This window comes from Monopterus albus, unplaced genomic scaffold (assembly GCF_001952655.1).
Source record: "Monopterus albus unplaced genomic scaffold, M_albus_1.0 scaffold124.1, whole genome shotgun sequence".
In the NCBI taxonomy this organism is placed as follows: domain Eukaryota; kingdom Metazoa; phylum Chordata; class Actinopteri; order Synbranchiformes; family Synbranchidae; genus Monopterus; species Monopterus albus.
The window spans coordinates 930,318-950,199 of NW_018128004.1; the positions used below are offsets into that span (position 1 = coordinate 930,318).

The 19,882-nt window shown below is 42.3% G+C and overlaps 1 protein-coding gene across 1 annotated transcript in view; it reads left to right on the plus strand.

The window, feature by feature from the left end:
• The window catches only part of med13a (mediator complex subunit 13a), a 96,508-nt gene that overhangs the window by 42,703 nt on the left and 33,923 nt on the right, over positions 1-19,882 (plus strand). The window contains exons 4-8 of the mRNA XM_020612404.1: positions 7,055-7,200; positions 14,574-14,774; positions 14,877-15,071; positions 15,212-15,374; positions 16,210-16,320. Coding sequence (XP_020468060.1) covers positions 7,055-7,200; positions 14,574-14,774; positions 14,877-15,071; positions 15,212-15,374; positions 16,210-16,320 — 816 coding nt within the window. The remainder of the gene's footprint in view (positions 1-7,054; positions 7,201-14,573; positions 14,775-14,876; positions 15,072-15,211; positions 15,375-16,209; positions 16,321-19,882) is intronic.

Here is a 19,882-nt window from a genome sequence, read left to right on the forward strand (position 1 = left end):
ACTGACGCTGATTTGATGACCTAGTATATACAATAATATAATTTAAATCATTGTATTTTATATTGTATTATTTCATATCTTCATTTAAATTTAAAATTTCCTTGATATTTTTAGATACAGTCAATAAATAATGTGAACATGTATCATAACGTGAAAATCTAAATGAACGTGTTGTGAATGAGGATGCTTGTGGACTGGGCTTTTTTTTTTTTTTTACACATTTTTATTCAAAAAAATAAGTTTTTCCAACGTTTTGAAATTGAGTCCGTTACGCTTTTTTGATACAACTTCTCCAGCTGTAGAAAACACCCGCTCACGGGACACAGATGAGGCTGGAGTGCAGAGAAATTGTAAGGCAAGTCGGAAGAGGTTTGGATAGATTGCCTTTTGGTTGTCCCAGTATCTCATAGGATCCTGGGACCTGGCAATAACAGTTTGGCGCGGCAGTGTCAGTTCAAAACAGTTCCTGTATCGGTCACGTGACTTTCTTAAAGCGATACGCGCACCGACACGGGGTTTTGCTCTACGAGCTCGACGCATCGGTGTTGCCGGACCCATCACTACTAACTAGTGTTTTCTTCTTCTGTTTGCATTTGTCACCCTGCTTCTCTTCAGGTGACTGCTGGTACTAAACTGTTTTTATCTTACTTCTACTAGCTGTTTACCTTTGATCCTACCTCTGCCACTGTGTAACAGTTTGATAACAGTACTGTCATGTCAGCAGTTATGGACCTGACATTTTACTAATTGTCATCTTAAGTTCAGAAAAGTATTTTTATTTTAGAATCAGAATCAGCTTTATTGGCCAGGTGTGTTGGACACACAAGGAATTTGACTCTGGTACATCAGCTCTCAATGTGCAAACAGTAAACCAGCATAAGGCTGTGTAATATAACAAAAATAAGCAGTATTAACAAGCAACAGAAAGTGCAAACAATGCAGAATAAGCAGTATGAACAGACAGTAACAATGCAGACAACAAGGAATGTTCTTTGAAATGAGATAATTAGGGATAAAAATAGAGTACTTAAAACAGAGTACTAGAGACCTGTACGAGTCTGTATAATCTGTACAATGTATATATATACAGGTATTGCACTGAGGGTTATTGTCCAATCATATGGTCATTGGTTAAGTGTTCATCAGGGTGAAAGCCTGGGGGAAGAAACTGTCCCTGTGCCTGGTTGTCTTAGTGCACAGTGACCTGTAAGGCCGTCCAGAGGGGAGGAGTTCAAACAGATTGTATCCCAGGTGTGAGGGGTCTACAGTGATCCTCTCTGCCCTCCTTTTGACCAGTGAGGTGTACAGGTCCTCCATGGAGGGCAGGCTCACACCAATGACCTTTTCTACAGTCCTGACTGTTCGCTGAAGTCTGTACTTGTCCTGTTTGGTTGCTGAGCCAAACCAGACAGTGATGGAGGTGCAGAGAACAGACTCTGTGATAATGGGATAAAGTTTTTTATTATTATTATTATTATTACTATCCATTGAGCCTTTGTGCATTTTCAGTTTTTTTTTCTTCTTTTGAAATATTTTGTCATTGAACTTCACTGAAAGAATAAGTAGTGTTAAGTGTTTGTATGTAAAACAGAAAACACATGACATACTTTAATGTAAAGTCTCATTTCTTTACTTGAATCAATGTTTTGGAGCTCAAAATGCTAAAATCATTACAGTTGCAATCATTTTGTCACTTATTGTGATGATGTAAACAGTAGAAATGTGGTGTTCACTCTACAAAACGATCCACTTGCACTTATTAAATTGTCCAGTGCAGCAGTTTGGAGGATGAGGTTGTATTTCCTTCAGATAATCTGGATGATCCTGCTTTTTTCCTGGACTCTTCTGTGATGGCACCCAAGAAGCATGAGTTACATGGCCTCATTTGGACTTCTTCAGATAGCTCTGATTTCATCTGAATACAGCCTCAGACAAATGAAATCAAGTGTGTACCTTCTAAAGTTGGTCTTTTTAGTGCAAACTTTTGTATTCAATTTTTTGTGCAACTGTGCAAGGAAGCACTGTACAAACCCAGAAGAAATTTCATACTAAAGGCCATATTTGAAAGATACTCCACTTGATTTGTCTAGTATGGTAGCAGCAGTAGTAGTAGAATATAGTAGCTTCAGCTAAATTACAAAAAATGCAAGGCTGTTGCAGTATGATTGCCCAGTAACTCCTGAAACCTTTTATTAGTCTTAGATGAACATAAGAATGCAGTTTTTTCATAGAACAAGGATTCCTTCGTTTGACCTGCCATCACTTATATTGTAGTCAAGTCCATTACCAGTAATGGAAGAGGAGTGATTACAGTTGGCAGTAACTCTGTCCTATGATTTCATGGCAGTAGCAGTCTAATGCAGTGGTCCCCAACCTTTTTTGTACCAGGGACATGAAAAATTTTCTGCGGACTGGGTAGAGGCGCGGGGGTTCCAATAACAAAAACCTTTGCCAGTTTATAGTATGTAATATGACTGCAACAATTACACTTTATTTTAGGCAATTACAATAATTCTACACTATAATATCATCTCACCATAATGCAGAGTCAGTGGGAGCCCTGGGCTTGTTTCCCTGCAACTAGAAAAAAATTCCAAGGGCTTGTCTTTTAACTCATGGTGTTTTGGCTTCATTAGCTTATCAGTCACTGCAAATTGTGCACAGCGGGTGTGGAGCTTGTCTATCACCTGTTGCGATGAACCCATAACTTAGGTAGGAATCGTGGAATTTTCTTTTAAATGCAGCTTTTTTTTTGCTGGCAGTCCCATCGTTTGCTCGTTCCTTTTTGAAAAAGCTCTCCAGCGAATTTTGTTTTTGGCTCATTTGTTTTAAAGGATTAGCTTGTGTTGCTGATGCGTAAGATGGTGTGCCAGAGTCAAATGGGTTAGTGAGGCAAGGGCGGGAACAGTCGTTTTTCTAACTAAGACTAATGAAAGAAAAATAACTATAATTTTAACCACAAAATTTTTTCTTTGTGGCCCGGTACCAAATGATCCATGGACCGGGGGTTGGGGACCCCTGGTCTAATATATAAACACTGAAATGTGGATAATACAGTAGAAAACTCCTGAGGATGTCTGAGGCCATGATCATACAGAGGTGCATCACACTGCCTTTTTTGTTGAAGCCTGGAAGCCTGTAATAAATAAATAGAGGAGCTTGCTGGACTTTAAAAAAAAAAAAAAATTTGTCACCAGGTAACCACAGAATTACTATCCCTAGGCCAACCACAATTAAAATATTTAGAATAACATTCATCATTTATCTAAACATAAATCATATATTATCATTGTCTTATCTTAGTTATTATGCAAGTATGAAAATGAACAGGGGGAGGGCAGTTGCTCTGGCTCTGACTAGGGGTGAGAGTCTGTTCTCAAACAGACAAACGAGATCCATGTGGGCAGCCTACCGGACACTCTCAGAATGAGGAGAGATCATGGATGATTGTCACTTCAGGGCAATTTTAGGATGAGTCAGGGACAATGTGACAGTCCGCCATCAATTGTCGATCTCGTATCACCAAAATGACACCTGACTACACAGTCCATCTGTTTGGCTGAGTGGCTGAGTTTTTGTCTACGGTAGGTCAACACAAAATTATGGGTCACCACCACAGAAAGCTCTCCTCTCAATTCATCTGATTGGACAGTGGAAAAAGCAGACCAGTGATGTGGGGTGCTTTCCTGCTCTCAGTTGAAGGTCATTCATCTAACTGGAGGCGATCAGGGTGTTCCTGCTAAAAACCTAAGGTACATAGAGCGGCAAAACATTGAAAACATTTACATAAAGCTGCCCGCCCCAGCCTGTTAAAACATGCTCCATCTGATCACAGGGTCATCATCTGCTACTTGCTCTCACTCACTTTCACTAGCCCACTTGTTTCTAGCTATCTGCTTCGCTCTCCCTCTCTGCTCTCATTCGTTAATCCTCTGCAGAGTAGGTGTGCCACAGAGAGACACAGGGAGAGAAGACTATTTGCTTAACAAAAACCTCAGTGGGGACAACCCTCCTTGATCCACTCCAAACGTCCCCGCTTCCACTTTCATTTTTTTTCATCCGTCACTTGCGCTGTCTCCTGTTCTTTGCATTTGTGTGACTTTGTGTGTTTATGGATGTATATGTTGGATGAGTCTAGAGAGGTAGATGAGAGTGGAAAGCCCGCAGATGATGGCCTGCATTTTACCCTGTCCCTCTCTCCTTCCATCTGCCTTGTTTTGCTTTCCTTTTCTTCTTTTGTTGTGTGCTCTTGAGGCCAGATTTGGCAGGCAGGTGTTTTTGTACGCAGAAGAGCTGTATGGGTGTGTGTGAGGAAGAGAAAAGGTACTGTTGTGTGTGTGTTAGCCAAAAAGCTAGGCTAGTCAGGGCTTGCCCCCTTGTTTTACACACAGCGCTAGCCACACTACATAGACAGAACACTTGTACACTCAAACCACCTCTGAGTACTGCTGTGTTGACTTTCTTTCATCCTGACTTCTGTACACACTGTACTTCCATGTTAAACATTACAGCGCAAGGATGCAACAGACACTTCATCGTCATCTGTAGTGATATGGGGACCTAGAGCTGTGCAGTGGTCAGAACACTTTGATGCACCTATATAGTGAGTCTTTGTATGAAAAGATGGTATGTTTGAATACTTGATGATACAGAGAAACAGATAGCAGCAGTACTCTATAACGGCACAGTGTTCCCACCTGCATTACACTAACCCAAATCAATGTGAAGTGTTTTGAGAGAGTGGTGCTGGCCCACATACAGAGCAGTATACCGGACCCCTTGAACCCCCTGCAGTATGCCTACCGGCCCAACAGGGCCACCTCAGACGCCATCATGGCTGCCCTCCACTATTCCCTTTCTCACCTAGAAAATGGAGACTCCTACATTAGGATACTCTTCATTGACTACAGCTCCACCTTCAACACAGTTATCCCCCACAAACTCACCCACAAACTGTCCACACTGGGTCTGCACCCCACCCTCTGTGACTGGCTCCTGGACTTTCTGACTGGCAGGCCCCAGACTGTCAGGATTGGCAATTAGATTTCAGCCAGCATTGTTACAAACACTGGCACCCCACAGGGATGTGTCCTCAGTCCCATCCTCTACACCCTGTTCACCCACGACTGTGTCACCTCCCACAAAGACAACATCATCCTAAATTTCGCGGACGACACCGCAGTGATAGGTCGCATCACTGGCGGGGACGAAGCAGCCTACAGGAGGGAGGGGGCCGGTCTGGTGTCATGGTGCAAGGACAATAATCTCAGCCCCAACACGGACAAGATGAAGGAGATGATAGTGGACATGAGGAAGGAGAGGAGATCTCATCAGCCACTGTTCATCCGGGGGCTCGAAGTGGAGAGGGTGAGCAGCTTCAAATACCTGGGCATCCACATCAGTGAGGACCTCACTTGGACAAGCACCTGCAGAGAGTGGTAAAGACTGTGGAAAAGATCACCAGGACTCCACTGCCCTCTCTGCAGAGCATTTACCACTGCAGGGTGCGTAGGAAAGCTGCCTCCATCCTCAAGACCCCACCCACCCCAAGCACGGACTGTTCATACCCCTGCCCTCTGGTCGGAGGCTCAGAAGTGTGAAAACAGGACTTCTAGACTGAAAAAGTCTTTTTTTCCCTCTGCCATCAGACTCCTAAACAGCAGACTCACGATCTACCTCATATAATTCCATCTGTACTGCTTACATACTCAGTTTGCACATGCATAGTTGCACACTCACTGCTGAGTATTTGCACTTCACGGCTCCCATGTAGCATATATTCTGTCTGCATTATATTGTGTTCTTGTTGTATTCTTATTGTGCTTCTTTCACTTGCTGCTTTAAAGTGCCTTAGATTTGTGTTATTGCTCATCTACTTTATATTTCACTTGTATTGTGTGGCATTCATGTGGACGGCAAAGTAAAAATTTAATTGTACAGGGAAACACGTTCACTAATTGTGCATATGACAAATAAACCCTTTGACCTTGACCTTTGACCTATTATAAACCATACTGAAATACAGTAGTTTTTAACCTTTTGAGTCTACAAAAACTTTCATACACAGGGTTCATTAGACTGTGCTGTTAACTGCCTAAAATGAGTGTGTGTTTTCATTTAGTTCACAACAGTTTATTAGAATCGTCTTAAGGAGCACTTTATGGGTTTAGTGGGTGACCAGGTGAGTTGAAAACAGGGAGAGTGAAGATGTCATGGTTCTTTGAGTTTTTCTTTTTTTCCTGTTTGTTCAATAGGTGTTTGATAAATGACTTACACCATTACTCTTGACAGTAATGGTGAGTTTTGTTGCCCATGACAAGCGCTGCCGTGTCACTCACAGAGATTCTCCTCATCTTGTCCACTTGCATGAGCTCACAGAAGCCCTGGAGCGCTGCTGTGTCACTCACAGAGATTCTGCTCATCTTGCCCACTTGCATGAGCTCACAGAAGCCCTGGGTGTGTGTGTCTATGAACGTCACTCCAGACATACTGAGCAAAGAAGAGAGCTTGCAGTTGCTTTTTGTCACCACCACTCATCCTAAAATAGAACAAAACCACAAACATTTCTTCTCCCCTCAATAACCTGCTCAGCCATCATAAAGTTAACATACTGTTGCTGTTAAGTGGTATTGATGCATAGTATCGGGCAAATTTTAGAAGTATTAGTAGGGGGTGGTATCTAACTCGACACTGGTATTGGTTTCAGGACATTCCTACTTGTAGCTGTTCTTTCCTACCAGGACTCTCTCGTATTAAAGCAGCAGAATATGAATGAGAGGAGAGAATCCATTATAGCCTTTGACAAAAAAGACAAAAGTTTTTTATAATCTCGTTTTCTCTCTACCCTTCCCCTCCCTGCCAGGTCTTTGCTTTCTTTGTGAACAGGAACATGAAGTAGACTATCTGATCTGTTTCCCTTTTTCACAGGAGTCAGTTCTCCACCTCATACTCTATTGGATTTATTCATCAGAAGCCTTTTCAAATGTGCATATTAAAGTAGCTTGATCCCAAATGACTATTCTCGCTCTTCCCCCCCGCCTCTTCCTCTATACAGCGAGCACCTATCCTGCGCCTTCACCTTCTTCTTGCACGGTGAGAGCAATGTGTGCACCAGTGTGGAGATCAACCAGCACCAGCCCGTCTACCATCTGACGGAGGAGCACCTCACCCTGGCTCAGCAGGCATCCAGCCCCTTCCAAGGTGGGTTTCCAATACATCTAGCAGCTTTGTACTCACACGGGCACTGACTAAGCTAACACAATTAAAGCTAATATGTTACCTGACGAAAACAGCAAACACTGCATTCTTTGTGAATTCTGCAGCCAAGTTTGGGCCAATTAAAACACATACCATATGTAACCTCATCTGATATAAAATTGTAGAAGTAAGTTTGCATCAGGACATGATTATAAAAAGTCCAGTGCTGGTACACATTATGTCAACATTGCCTAAAAATCTGATCCGTATCTCATCTGCATAAACAGATGAGGCATACACAGAAACAGGTATGGCAAGGAGGACACAAGTTTTGTAATTGTGATGGGTGGTGTCTGACATATTGCATGTGACAGGTGAACAAACAGCTCACTATATTTGGACTTATTTTGTGGGAGGAAATAAATACTACCACAATATTTTGCTTCTTGGTTTCTTTCAACTTTTTGCTTCAAAACTGCCTTTGAACCATCTATTCCAAGGTTTAATGGCCAGAATCAGCTGACAGAATCCAGTAGCGCATATTGTACACATTCCTGAACGCTCAGATGGCTGGACCACTGGGATGTAAAACTGAGGGAGGAGACTTATATAGATACCCTCAGCACCTGATTTATCACATCTTGCCATAGAGGGAGCTGCGGCTGAAGTTTAATATCAGGAGAAACAAGTGCTAGCTGCTATCTGTAGGGCAGCTGTTATTCATCAGAGATCTTTTGGGAGTTCAAAACATGTTTGAGGAGGGAGAGGATGTTTGTAAATTGCATCGCTGGCCAGAGCAGACTGTGAGAAACTTTGACAGGCTTTCAAACTCTACTTCAGTTACTGAATGAAATAAAAGATGATTTGACTGGCAGAATACTATGGGATTGCAGTTCCACAATACATACTCTATATTGATTTCTTCTGCCATTTTAAAGTTCTGTCGCTGGAAACTTGGACTTTCTTCTACGCTTCCTCTCGATCATGTGCAATACAGGCACCAGATCCTAAGTGGTGATGTGCTCGATTTAACACAGCCGTGCTCATTTACATCATTCGTATTGGTAAATATGCTGCTAAATTAAAAAATTGGGGCAACGCAAAATTTTATACATCTAATGGTTATTTGTGACAGGTTTAGTAAACATCCTCTTCTGTGTGTGTAGGAGCCGAGCACCGCCCTCCGTCAAAGAGAGGAGAGGTGTCAGAGAGGAGGTCAATTCAGCTCACTCACGGGTCTCTTTATGTACTGTCACAGTGCTCCCCCTCCTCACAAACTGAGATCCAAGGAACTCAGAGTCAGTTGCACCAATGCACCCAAATACGTTTTTTACATTCGCACATTCTGATTTTACTCGAACATGCGAGTAAAATGCTCACACAGTAGAGCCCTGATACAGCACATTCAGGTTATGTCTAGATAAGTTCAGGGTTGCAGTGCATGTCTGAAAAGGGCTTTAGTTTGTTGAGCAAAGCACACAACTTGCTGACCCAAGGATATCAGGTAGAATATATTAGAGTAAATAAGGAAACTGTATTTTTATACAATATTTTAATTCCCTATTGGACTCTTTTGATCTCACCTAGTCAGTAGTATGCCCCACTCATCAACGTGGGGGCACACTTGACCTCGTCATCTCACGGGGATTGTCTGTGTGCGTTGGGGATGTATCAAATTTGGCTATTTCTTATCATTTTTTCGTCCGTTTTGACACCGTCAACCATGCAGTTCTTCTTTCCCTTCTGGAACATTACGTTGGCCTGAGAGGCACGGTTTTAAATTGGTTTACGTCTTTCCTAACGAATAGGTCCTTCTCTGTCGTTATTGACAACTATTCCTCTGCCATTGCCCCTCTTTCTTCTGCTGTCCCACAAGGCCCAGTTTTGGCTCTGTTACTCTTTTCTTTATATATGTCTCCACTCGGCTCAATCATATCGAGGCACAGTGTTCACTTTCATTTTTATACGGATGACGTTCAGATCTGCCTGCTGCTGATGCAACATGACTCAAATGCTCTAACCCTGTTGCATGACTGCCTTTGTGATGTCAAACATTGGCTATCACAGAATTTTCTTCACCTAAATGAAAGTAAGACGGAATACATTGTTTTTAGTCCTGACCCTTCCGCTATTGTACCTAATCTAGGGGCCTCAGCCCCATTACTTACTGATACTGTCAAAAACCTGTTGTTTGTGTTTTGTTGTTTGACAGCAGCCTCAAATTTGACAAACAGATCAGATCTGTGCTCAAAACTAGCTTCTTTTACCTGAGGCTTTTAACGAAGGTGAAGCCCTTCTTGTCACATATAGATTTAGAAAAAGCCATTCATGCCTTCATCACTTCGCGTCTTGATTACTGCAGTGCCCTCTATATCGGAATTAATCTCTTGTTTGGAAGCTTCAACTGGTACAGAACGCTGCTGCTCGTCTACTGTCAAATACCCCTAAGTACGCTCACATCACCCCTGTTCTTCACTCGCTGCACTATATCTGTCCGATCTGCTGTCCATTCGTACTCCACTTAGGACGCTGCATTCTTCAGAGCTAGTGTCCTTGGTTGTCCCGCTGACTAAGTACAAAAAATGGGGCGATCGTTCATTTGCCGTATACCGCCCCAGGCTCTGGAACTCCTTACCGCCCGAGTTACGGTCCATAACTGAGTTATCGTTTTTTAAGTCCAAACTAAAAACTTATCTTTTTAGACAGGCTTTTTGGGCTTAATCTGCTCCAGTGGCATCATGTTGATGTCTTTTAGCTTGCTGTTTTATACTTATATTTGATATGGAAGCCTCACATTAGTCTTCGATTTATATCTTGTGTTTTTATTTTTCTTGTTTTTGGTCTTATTGCTATGTTGTTGATTTAATGTAAGTGTAAATGTAATTTTATCAATGACATATATTAGTGAGATGTGTGTGTTTGCTGTGTTTGGTGCTGTTGCTAAGCTGATACATTTACAATCTACTGCCAGGCTGTCTTTCATTACAGATTGGCCTGCAGCCAGTTTAAAAGAAAGCCACTATAAATTACAGTGTAGTGCAGTTACAAAAATCTGTAGACCTAATGATAATCCATTATTGGCTTTAATTCGTTGCCCCTCCCTAAACCAAAGCCTGTGGAATCCCAAAACCATTGTTTCCTCTCAGATGTTAATGTAATGTCTGTAATATACATAATATACAGGAAATTTTTCTGAATAACATTATTAGGTTAAAATGACTCCATGCAAGTACCACGCATCTGTCCTGTTGGTATTTGTATCAAATGTATGGGTAGCTTTACCAAATATTATCCAGCTCTTCTCATGTGTTTTATATATATTTTTTTGTACTTTTCTGTACCAGACTCAAAATAAAACACACAAGTTGTATGTTTCTGAATAAACACACATTTTCTTACTCGTTTCTAGAAAACTGTCACAGCAGGCTTTTGATTAGAGTTGGACAATGATTTCACTTAAAAATTCTTAATTTACCCCTTCTTCAAAAATACTGAGTGACACATGAGCCCTGAGGAAAGTTTTTTCCTCTTTAGCTTTCTCATTTGGCTTTAGGTAGATGTGAATCAGCCCCCCACTCCCCATATGCCCCTTTCAGAGTAATAACAGTGATCACTTCTTCCATTCACCGCAGTAATTCCTGTACAGCCAACTCCTTATCTGTCCTGAAAGGAAGTGATAATGTTCATCTAGCTAAAGACCAGTGCCTTTGATAAAAATAAAACAATTATTGGAATTTGGCATATGTATTCCTGTAAGGATGTTGATGGGTTTTAAAAGTCATTTAGGATGATCATACTGCTCCCAAGTCACCAACTAGTAGAGAGTTACTTATGACTCACTTTATTGGTTTGTGAATCCCTGCTTTTGATCAACTATCTTTATTTCTGTTTTCCCAGTCGTAAAGTTCAGGACTTTGTTTCATGTTCTTATACACACGCACACGCACACGCACACGTCTTACTATAGCTATGGGGACACTCAATCTCTCCCCTAGCCTCTTACCCTCACCTTAACCGTTATAACTATTACAACAGGCCTTTCCACGGTGTGAAGACCATGTCAAAATATCCACACAATGTGAAAGTGCCCCCTCAACAATAGAAGTAAAATTTGTCCACACTACCATAGAAGGACTTGTGTAGATAACACTGCTTCAGTTGTGTGCTGAATTCTTGTGGCGTGCCTTAATACTGAACTGTTGAACTAAAATCAGTTCTCATTTGGATGGGTCATACTGAGAACATCATTGGCTGGATGTACCTGCACCCCTTGTTGAGAACACAGATTTATATATACAAAGTAGACGTGCCTCTGTAGTGTGTATGAATTTTACAATCAGTGCTGGGGTGTGGTGTGTGTGTGTGTGTGTCCGTGCACAGGTGTGTTTTTTCAGTGCCGCAGTGTTTCTCCTCCTGGTTAACCAAGCATAACGACTTCGATCCCCCGTCATCCACCCATCTCCTCCCCATCCTCTCCCTCCCCATCACCTCTGCCAAGCTTGGTTTACTGTGCAGCAGAGCGCTCCGGCAGGCAGAACTCTCCAGGATGTGACCTCATAAAAAGGCGCAGAGCGAATGTAATGAACTCTCAGCCCATTACACTGATCTGAGCACATTTGACATGTCTTCAGGGAGTCACAGATAGACTCACAGGCAGGGGGAGTGAGGGGAGGGTGCGGTAGGGTGGTGATGTGGAAGATGGTAAAGCATAATTGTGCTGAATTTGATCTCTCTTCCACAGCTGGCCTCAGGTCTTAGTAGTGTGTTTGCAGCAAGAAAGACAGAAATCAAAGTGAAAAGGAGTTTGGTTAAATTTTAATGGAGGTTAATATGATCAGCCATAGCCAGATGATGCTGCACACAACAAAATAAATAACATACTGTTGCTTGCCTCTGTCCTGTAGGCTTGAGCTGAAACATTATGCTAAGAGGTATTCAGTATTCATTATGTTTAGACAGCAGTAAAGAATATTTTTCTAGGTGCCCAACTTTGCCTGGTCACGCTCAACAGTGTTGCTATTCCCCTTCTGTGTTACTTATCTTCTACCACCAGCTGCCAGCCACATCCTTAAACTTTCCAGAAGTGTTGGATCAGTATGTTTTTATTAAGCCAGCAATTTCCATATCTTTCGGTTTTTAAATTCTTTAAGATTTCAGTCCTGGTTGATTCTGTGACGCCCGTGATTACTGAGTTCACAGCAAGTGTCATTTAATATTAAACACTACTTGAGCAGCTACTTTTTCAGAAGTACAACCGAAGGGCACAATAAAATTGGTTACCTTACACAGACGTTGGGGGTGTGCAGCCTGTCACCTGAAGCTCTTGATGAAACATTACTCCTGTTTGTTCCATTACTCCTTTAGCAAACTTAAAAATGATCCATTTATGAAAATTCTTGTTTTGTTGGCACATTTTGATGAATGATCATGGTCTGACCTGCACATGGTAATAAATATGCAGTGTCCTGTGTCTGCATCAAAACAAAAGCATTTTGCTGGTGGAATACTTGTAGTGTGAAGCCATCACAATAAAAATGTTTGGTCTGTGTTGGCAGCAACATAATACAGATGTGACATGGTATAAAGAGAGGATCAGTAAACAGCCAGGCTGATACCAGTGAGATAAAATTGCCCTGGATTGTTGCCTGTGAATTCCTGGTGCTTAGGAAGGCAGTTTGAATCCTTCTTGGGAATGGCCAGCTGCAACGCTTCAGATAAAAACTGCTATATTATAATTATTGAACCGAAATTTGTTGAAGCACTGTTGCGGATTAAATTCATGATAAATAATTTCAAAAGTAGGCTTTGATTTCAGTCCTAAGGATTCCAGATTTAAGTGTTAAGATCTGGCAGATGAACCGCACCATCTACAACCCCCCACCCCCTTCTCAAGATGGTGCCCTTAGGCCCTGAAACCCTTCTGCTGAAACATTGCTAACACAGTGCTTATCTTTTCCTACCTCTTTCTTTCTGTTGTCTTATCCCATTTTCAATCCTGGAACCTGTTCTATGATCCAACCACAGGATCGATATATGGAGACAGAAGACATCCAGTTTAGTGATGATGCACTAGAAAGCAGAGCAGAGAGGGACATCACCAAATGCTTACTCACACACCCACCCACCTACCTAGCTAGTCTGTTTTTACAACCATTCGTACTCCCTCTTCACATTCAAATCTATGACAGATACAGAGAAAGGGAGTTGATGCGTAACAAGCTGACAGGTTTTGTGTGTGTAATAATGCATACACACACTTTAGGTTATTGTGCATACAGTGTCTGTGGTTATTTGCTCATGTGTATGGATTGTTCATGTTGGTTTATGGTGCAATCTGAATTCTTTGATTGATGTAGGTGTTAAGCAGACTCACTGTGTGACTCCCTTATGTCTGTGCAGTCAGGTGTGTTTGCTAAGGAGTGGCCCTTTTTATAAGCCTCTGTTTATAGGCTTTAAGAGGCCACCACTTGTCAATAATTGCTGTCTGGATTGCTCTGTAAGTATTTGGCAAGTCAGCTGGGACCAGCTGGGTCCAGTGATGCTCTGGAAAGGTCAGAATGCTGCTGATTTGGCAAGATATGGCAGTAAGACAATAAGAGGAAAGCATATGGGAGAAGTAAGAAAGGAATTAAGATTGAAATAACAAGCAATGGATTGTTGCAAGAGTAAAATGGGAAAAGAAAATGAAGGGAATGGAGTGAAGCATGAATAAGAAGGGCTTAAGGATGGATAGATGATAAAGGATACAAGCAACACAGGAGCATAGGAAGAAATGAGAAGGATGAAAGGTAAAGAAGCAAAGAGGGACAATGTAAGAAAGGAAGGATAAGGATAATCACCTTTATTAGGCAAGTATGTTACACACAAGGAATTTGTTTCTGGTACAGAACCGATGGCTCTAGCCATCGGGGGCAACGGGGGGTTCAGTGTCTTGCCCAAGGACACTTTGACACGTGGACTGCAGGCACCGAGATTCGAACCTTCAGCCTTCTGGTTGGGAGACAACTGCTCTACCCACCGCACCACTGTCACCTCCCCTGAAGCCTGGGGAGAGTAGAGGAGAATGGAGAAGGAATTAAAACTAGAACCTAGAGCTATGGAGCCAGTGTAAGGATGCAGAAAATGGATAAACTGGAAACAGAAGCAATATAATAAAAAATATTGAAGCCATAAAGAAAATCTGAAAAAACATGGACATTTCAAGGTTATACAGAAGGAAAATGAGAAAGGAATTGACATAGACGAGAAGGAAAGATGATGTGTGGAGGTGCATTGCTAGTGAGTGATGTATGCTTGGTCTAATAGCTGCTCCACTTACAGTTTACTCACTGACATTCATTTGTATTCCTCTCCTTTCCATCCTTTGCTCTCATTAGTGATCTTGAGTCCTTTCGGCCTGAATGGGACACTGACAGGCCAGTCGTTCAAGATGTCAGATCCACCCACCCAGAAGCTTATTGAAGAGTGGAACCAGTTCTATCCCATCAGCCCCAGCGCCAAGGACAGTGTGTCAGAGGACAAAGTGGAAGACATGGACTGGGAAGATGATTCTCTAGCCTCTGTGGAGGTCCTTGTTGGTCAGTTTTTAAAAATATGTATCATTAAGTTTAATTTTTGTGAAGTTGCCTGCTTTGGTTTAACCTGTTTGATTTCTCTACATGTTGCCTGTGTGTGTATAGGTGGTGTGCGGATGGTGTACCCAGCATGCCTGGTGCTGGTGCCCCAGTCAGACATCCCTGTTGTGGCCCCTGTGGGGTCCTCCCACTGCACTGCCCTCTACTCGGGTGGCCACCAAGTGCCTGCTTCCCAGCGAGAGCCTGCCATGTCTTTGGTGACCCTCACCCCTCCCACATCGCCTGAGGCGGCGCAGACAGGTAGTGGCACAAACACAACATAGATTTATAGCACAAAAGAATAAAGGCTTCAAATGAGGCTTTCTCTTGAAATGATCTGTATCCTTACATTGGTTGTTTTTTGCCAAGTGGTCTGTTGACCTTGATGTTTCCCTCTTCAGTGGACTCTCACTCAGCCCAGAAGTGGGTTAAAATCCCCTCATCATCCGATGTATTCAGTGTGGACAGAACAAGTCACCATGGAGGCAAGATTCCACGGCGGCTAGCCAGCCAGGTTGTGGAGCGTGTCTGGCAAGAGTGCAATATCAACCAAGCCCAGAACAAGTACGTCTGTCACTGATTCTAGAAAGTGGCACAGATTGATTCACCATACTACAAATGAAAATTGCCATAGCCTAACATATCTTCTTTGTGTACTGATTGGGGTAGTGGGAAATTTAAGAAGCTTTGGACTGTATTTATATAGCGCATTTTTCCACAGTGTATTGCACTGGCCAAAGTGCTTTACAGGAGATGATGCACCATTCATTCACCCATTCACACACAACATTCACATACCGATGACGACAAGCTGCCACACAACGGCACTAGTCAAGCCACCGGGAGCAATTCGGGGTTCAGTGTCTTGCTCAGGGACACCTAGGCATGCGGGGAAACCGGGAGTCAAACCATCAACTTGCTGGTCAGGAGATGACTGCCCTACCTCGTGAGCCACAGCCACCCCTAAAGCCCTACAGCCAACATTCAGCATTTGGTGTTGAATAATACAAAAAACAATAAACAAATATTATTACCATCTACTATCACTGCGCATGGCATATGGCCTGTACACAACCTTAGACCGGTTGAAGTAGTTGGCTCGTTTGTTTAGAATCTGATTTTCAGTTTAAAACAGCACAAACAAGCTAGAATATTGTTCCGCCAAGCACGGCTATGAAATTAGCCCCAACACCAAGCTTTTACCAGTTGCCACCATCTCTGAAAGATGAGACGATTAAGTATACTTTTGTAATAATTGTAGGATTTGTTTCAAAATTTCTATGAAAAAAAATCACCCTGTCTTTATACAAGTAATGCTGCTTGGAAAAAGTACTGTGGAAGTGGCTGAACTCCCACCCTCACTAGACCTGTTTGTAAATGTTTTTTTTTATGTCTCTAGGAGGAAGTTTTCTGCTGCGACCAATGGTACCTGTGAAGAAGAGCTGATGGAAAAAGTGGGAGCCTGGGATTTTGTGGAGCCGTCAGAGAGGGCATGTTGCAGCTGCTCAAGGTCAGTCACTACCCATGGCGATGTATAGTATAAGCAGGTATCGCTCATATCTGTACTCAGACGTTTGGTAATAAAGAGTCTGCAACAGCTTTATGGGCCATAGTTGGTAAACTATCTGCAAGTTAGAGCCAGGTCTAGAATTTGACCAGCATATTATTCTTCAATTTGTCACTGTTTAGTTTAGATGACAGCCATGTCAGGACTGGAACATCTGCTTTGCTGTGTGTTTCTGTAAAGGCCCCATTGAGACATGGCAGCTGTGAATTTGCAGGCTACATGTAGCTGAGTAACAGTTGCTTTTTTGATATTTATACTTAAAGCTGCTGTGTGCAAAATGTCTGGCAAGGCTTTGTTCAGACATAGCTGAATCCAGCTGGGTGCAGCCACAATGTTCATGGGATATCCAGTATCACATGAAACAGACACAAAACAATGCTGTTTACTGTTTATCTTATGTTTCTTGTTTTTATCCTCCACAAGGAAGATGAGCAGTTCTTTGATTTCCACGATTGCACCAGTATCCAGTAAACTTTGTACTAGCAGGGGGAGGGGGGGCACGAGCAGTAGTGGATGAGTAAACTAGAGAGTGAATGAAAAGAGAGAGCAGCATTAGCAAGAACAAAGCAGTGCATTCGAGAAAATGTTATGTGCAAGTAAGTAGCACTTTTGTCATTTTGACCGTGCCCTTAATTGCAATTTGACTACTTAGGTTCAGCCATGTAGCTGGTAAGAATGTAGCTGGTTATGTGACGAAGTCCAACCAGGTAAAACTGCAGGTACCACTTTAACGTGTGTGTGACTCGGAGCTTTGTTGAGACATGACACCTACGTAGATGTGAAATAGTGGGCATATTGCTGGCTAGCAGTGCAGTTCTGAAAGGGGTTTAAGTCAGATATTTTTATTTCCCATTTTTAGAGAGAAAGCTTACAGTAGTTTTTTGGGGGCAGCATGGTGGCGCAGTGGTTAGCACTGCTGCCTCACAGCGAGAAGGTTCCGGGTTCGGGCCCCACCCGGGACCCTTCTGTGTGGAGTCTGCATGTTCTCCCCGTGCTTGCGTGGGTTCTCTCCGGGTACTCCAGCTTCCTCCCACAGTCCAAAGACATGCAGCTTAGGTTGATTGGTGTCTCTAAAATTGGCCATAGGAGTGCGTGTGGTTGTTTGTCTATGTGTTAGCCCTGCGATGGATTGGCGACCTGTCCAGGGTGTACCACGCCTTCGCCCGATTGCCAGCCAGGATTGGCTCCGGCCCCTCCCGTGACCCCGTTCAGGGACTAAACGGTAGAAAATGAATAAATGAACTTACAGTAGTTTTACCCCACACTCAAGGGATACTGTGGCAGTGCAAGGAGCATGCATGTTGCATACTCGTAATGTTGACAAATGAGTTCACAACATGCCACATGACTTATGTGTGTGGATAATCTGAATATTTTTTGGTGTTTTGTGGCACTTACATTTGCATAGTTTTTTAAATTTTTGTTAGCATTCTTGATGACTAACAACTAGTACAGTGAGCATATGTGTTCTTTTGTGAAGACCATGGCAGGACATAAAGCAATCAGTGTGTCTCTTGTTTTATATACTAGGACAGATGGGCCCAGTAGCATTTGGTGCACATTGTCAGTAGGAACATAGACAGCGAAAAGCTAAGAGCATTAGTCCCCTCTGTATCGCAACACAATCACCCACACTAAGAATACACTAAAATACATATTGCATGCGGATGTATAATTTGCCGTAGGACGTGTTAATGATAATATTTGGGTTTGTTGTGTGTGATAGCACCTGCACTGCTTGATTGTTTGTAATGTGTAACAATTTTCTAAATTAAGTGTCATTGAAACCATGATTTCAGTAGTATGTCTTTCTTATTGATGGCATTTTAATGCCTGTTATTGGAGCCTTATTCTTGAATTAAACAGCAACCAGTTGTCCTGTGTATCCCTCAGTCTTCAGCTTAAATGTTTGTCTTGACTAACCGCAGTTGTTATCAGCTGCTTTACTCATAAGGGTACATGTAAAGAAAAGCTTGTGCCATTCACTGCACTTTGTGTGCTTAACTGGCTTCATCAGTGGGAGCCTGAGCTAACTGAATCAAGTGATTGATTGAAAGAAAATTCTGATTGATTACTGAGCAAAAGTGATTTTTTGCATGGAAGAATCTAGGCTAGTTTGGACATATCCTGTACCAGAAATCCTTTGCACCAGGATTCTTACCTACGTCCAGAGAGGAGAGTGAACTCCACAGACGAGACCAAAATGGATTGGACCAGTCTTCTTCTTCTTTTTATGGTGTTTATTGACAGTTTGCAAGCCAACCTAAGGTGCATTACCATCACCTGCTGGGCTGGAGTGTGGAACAATAATAGAGCTGAAGGACTATATATAAAAAAAAAAAAAAAAGTTCTTGGAACGGCATGAACTAGTAAATCCTATCCAAATTACCTATATCTGCCAAATAACTTTATATGCTGGGTTGGACCAAATAACTCATAACAATGCAAAAATCAATATATGCTTGACTATTGGATCAGTCAGCTGGAGCTTGTTAATTTGTTGAAAACCACCCAGCACTGATGACATAAAAAATGGGAAGCTATGCATGCTGATGTTTATAGCCGTTAGCTTTGTTTTGTAGATGGACGCCTTCCATGTGTCTAAATATCTTGACTGATTTACTTTTGCTTGGTTACACCATTAAAAAGGCACATTTTCCTCATCAACACCCTAATGAATAACAACAGCAATAGGCTGAGTGGTGACCCAATGGAGAGGCTCAAGGAACACTGATGATGAACTGAGGGATTCAGACACAAGTCTTCATGGCTGTAGGAGAAGAGTTTTCTCTGTCAGCAGATTAGGTGGTCACAGAGCAGCTACTCAGCAGGAGCTGCTTTTTGCCTGTTTTTAAATTGCCATAGTAATAAATTATTTTCTTGATGGAATATTCAACTTTTTTTAATTATTATTATTTTTAGCGTCCTTGTTGCATATAAAGGTGCATGTATAGGTTTTTGAGAAGATGCATTTTGTTTGAGAGTGAACAATTATGAAAATTATAAATGTGCAAAGTATATGACAGAGTGCTGAGAGAGGAGCTATGGTACTGTATGAGGATGTCAGGAGTGGCAGAGAAGTACATCAGAATAGTTCAGGATATGTATGAGAAGAGTACGACAGTAGTGAGATGTGGTGTAGGTCAGACAGAGGAGTTCAAGGTGGAGGTGGGGCTACATCAAGGATCGGCTTTGAGCCACAATACATGTGTATGAACAAGAGGGAGGGAAGTGGAACAGTGAGGTTACAGGAGGCAGAGGTCAAGAAGGTGCAGGAGTTTAAGTATTTGGGGTCAACAGTCTAGTGTGACGGGGAGTGTAGGTAAGAGGTGAAGCGGAGAGTGCAGGCAGGTTGGAGTGGGTGGAGAAAGGTGTCAGGAGTGTTGTGTGACAGAAGAGTGTCAGCAAGAATCAAAGGAAAGGTGTAACAGACAGTAGTGAGACCAGCTATGCTGTATGGGTTAGAGACTGTAGCAGTGAGGAAAAGACAAGAGGCAGAGATGGA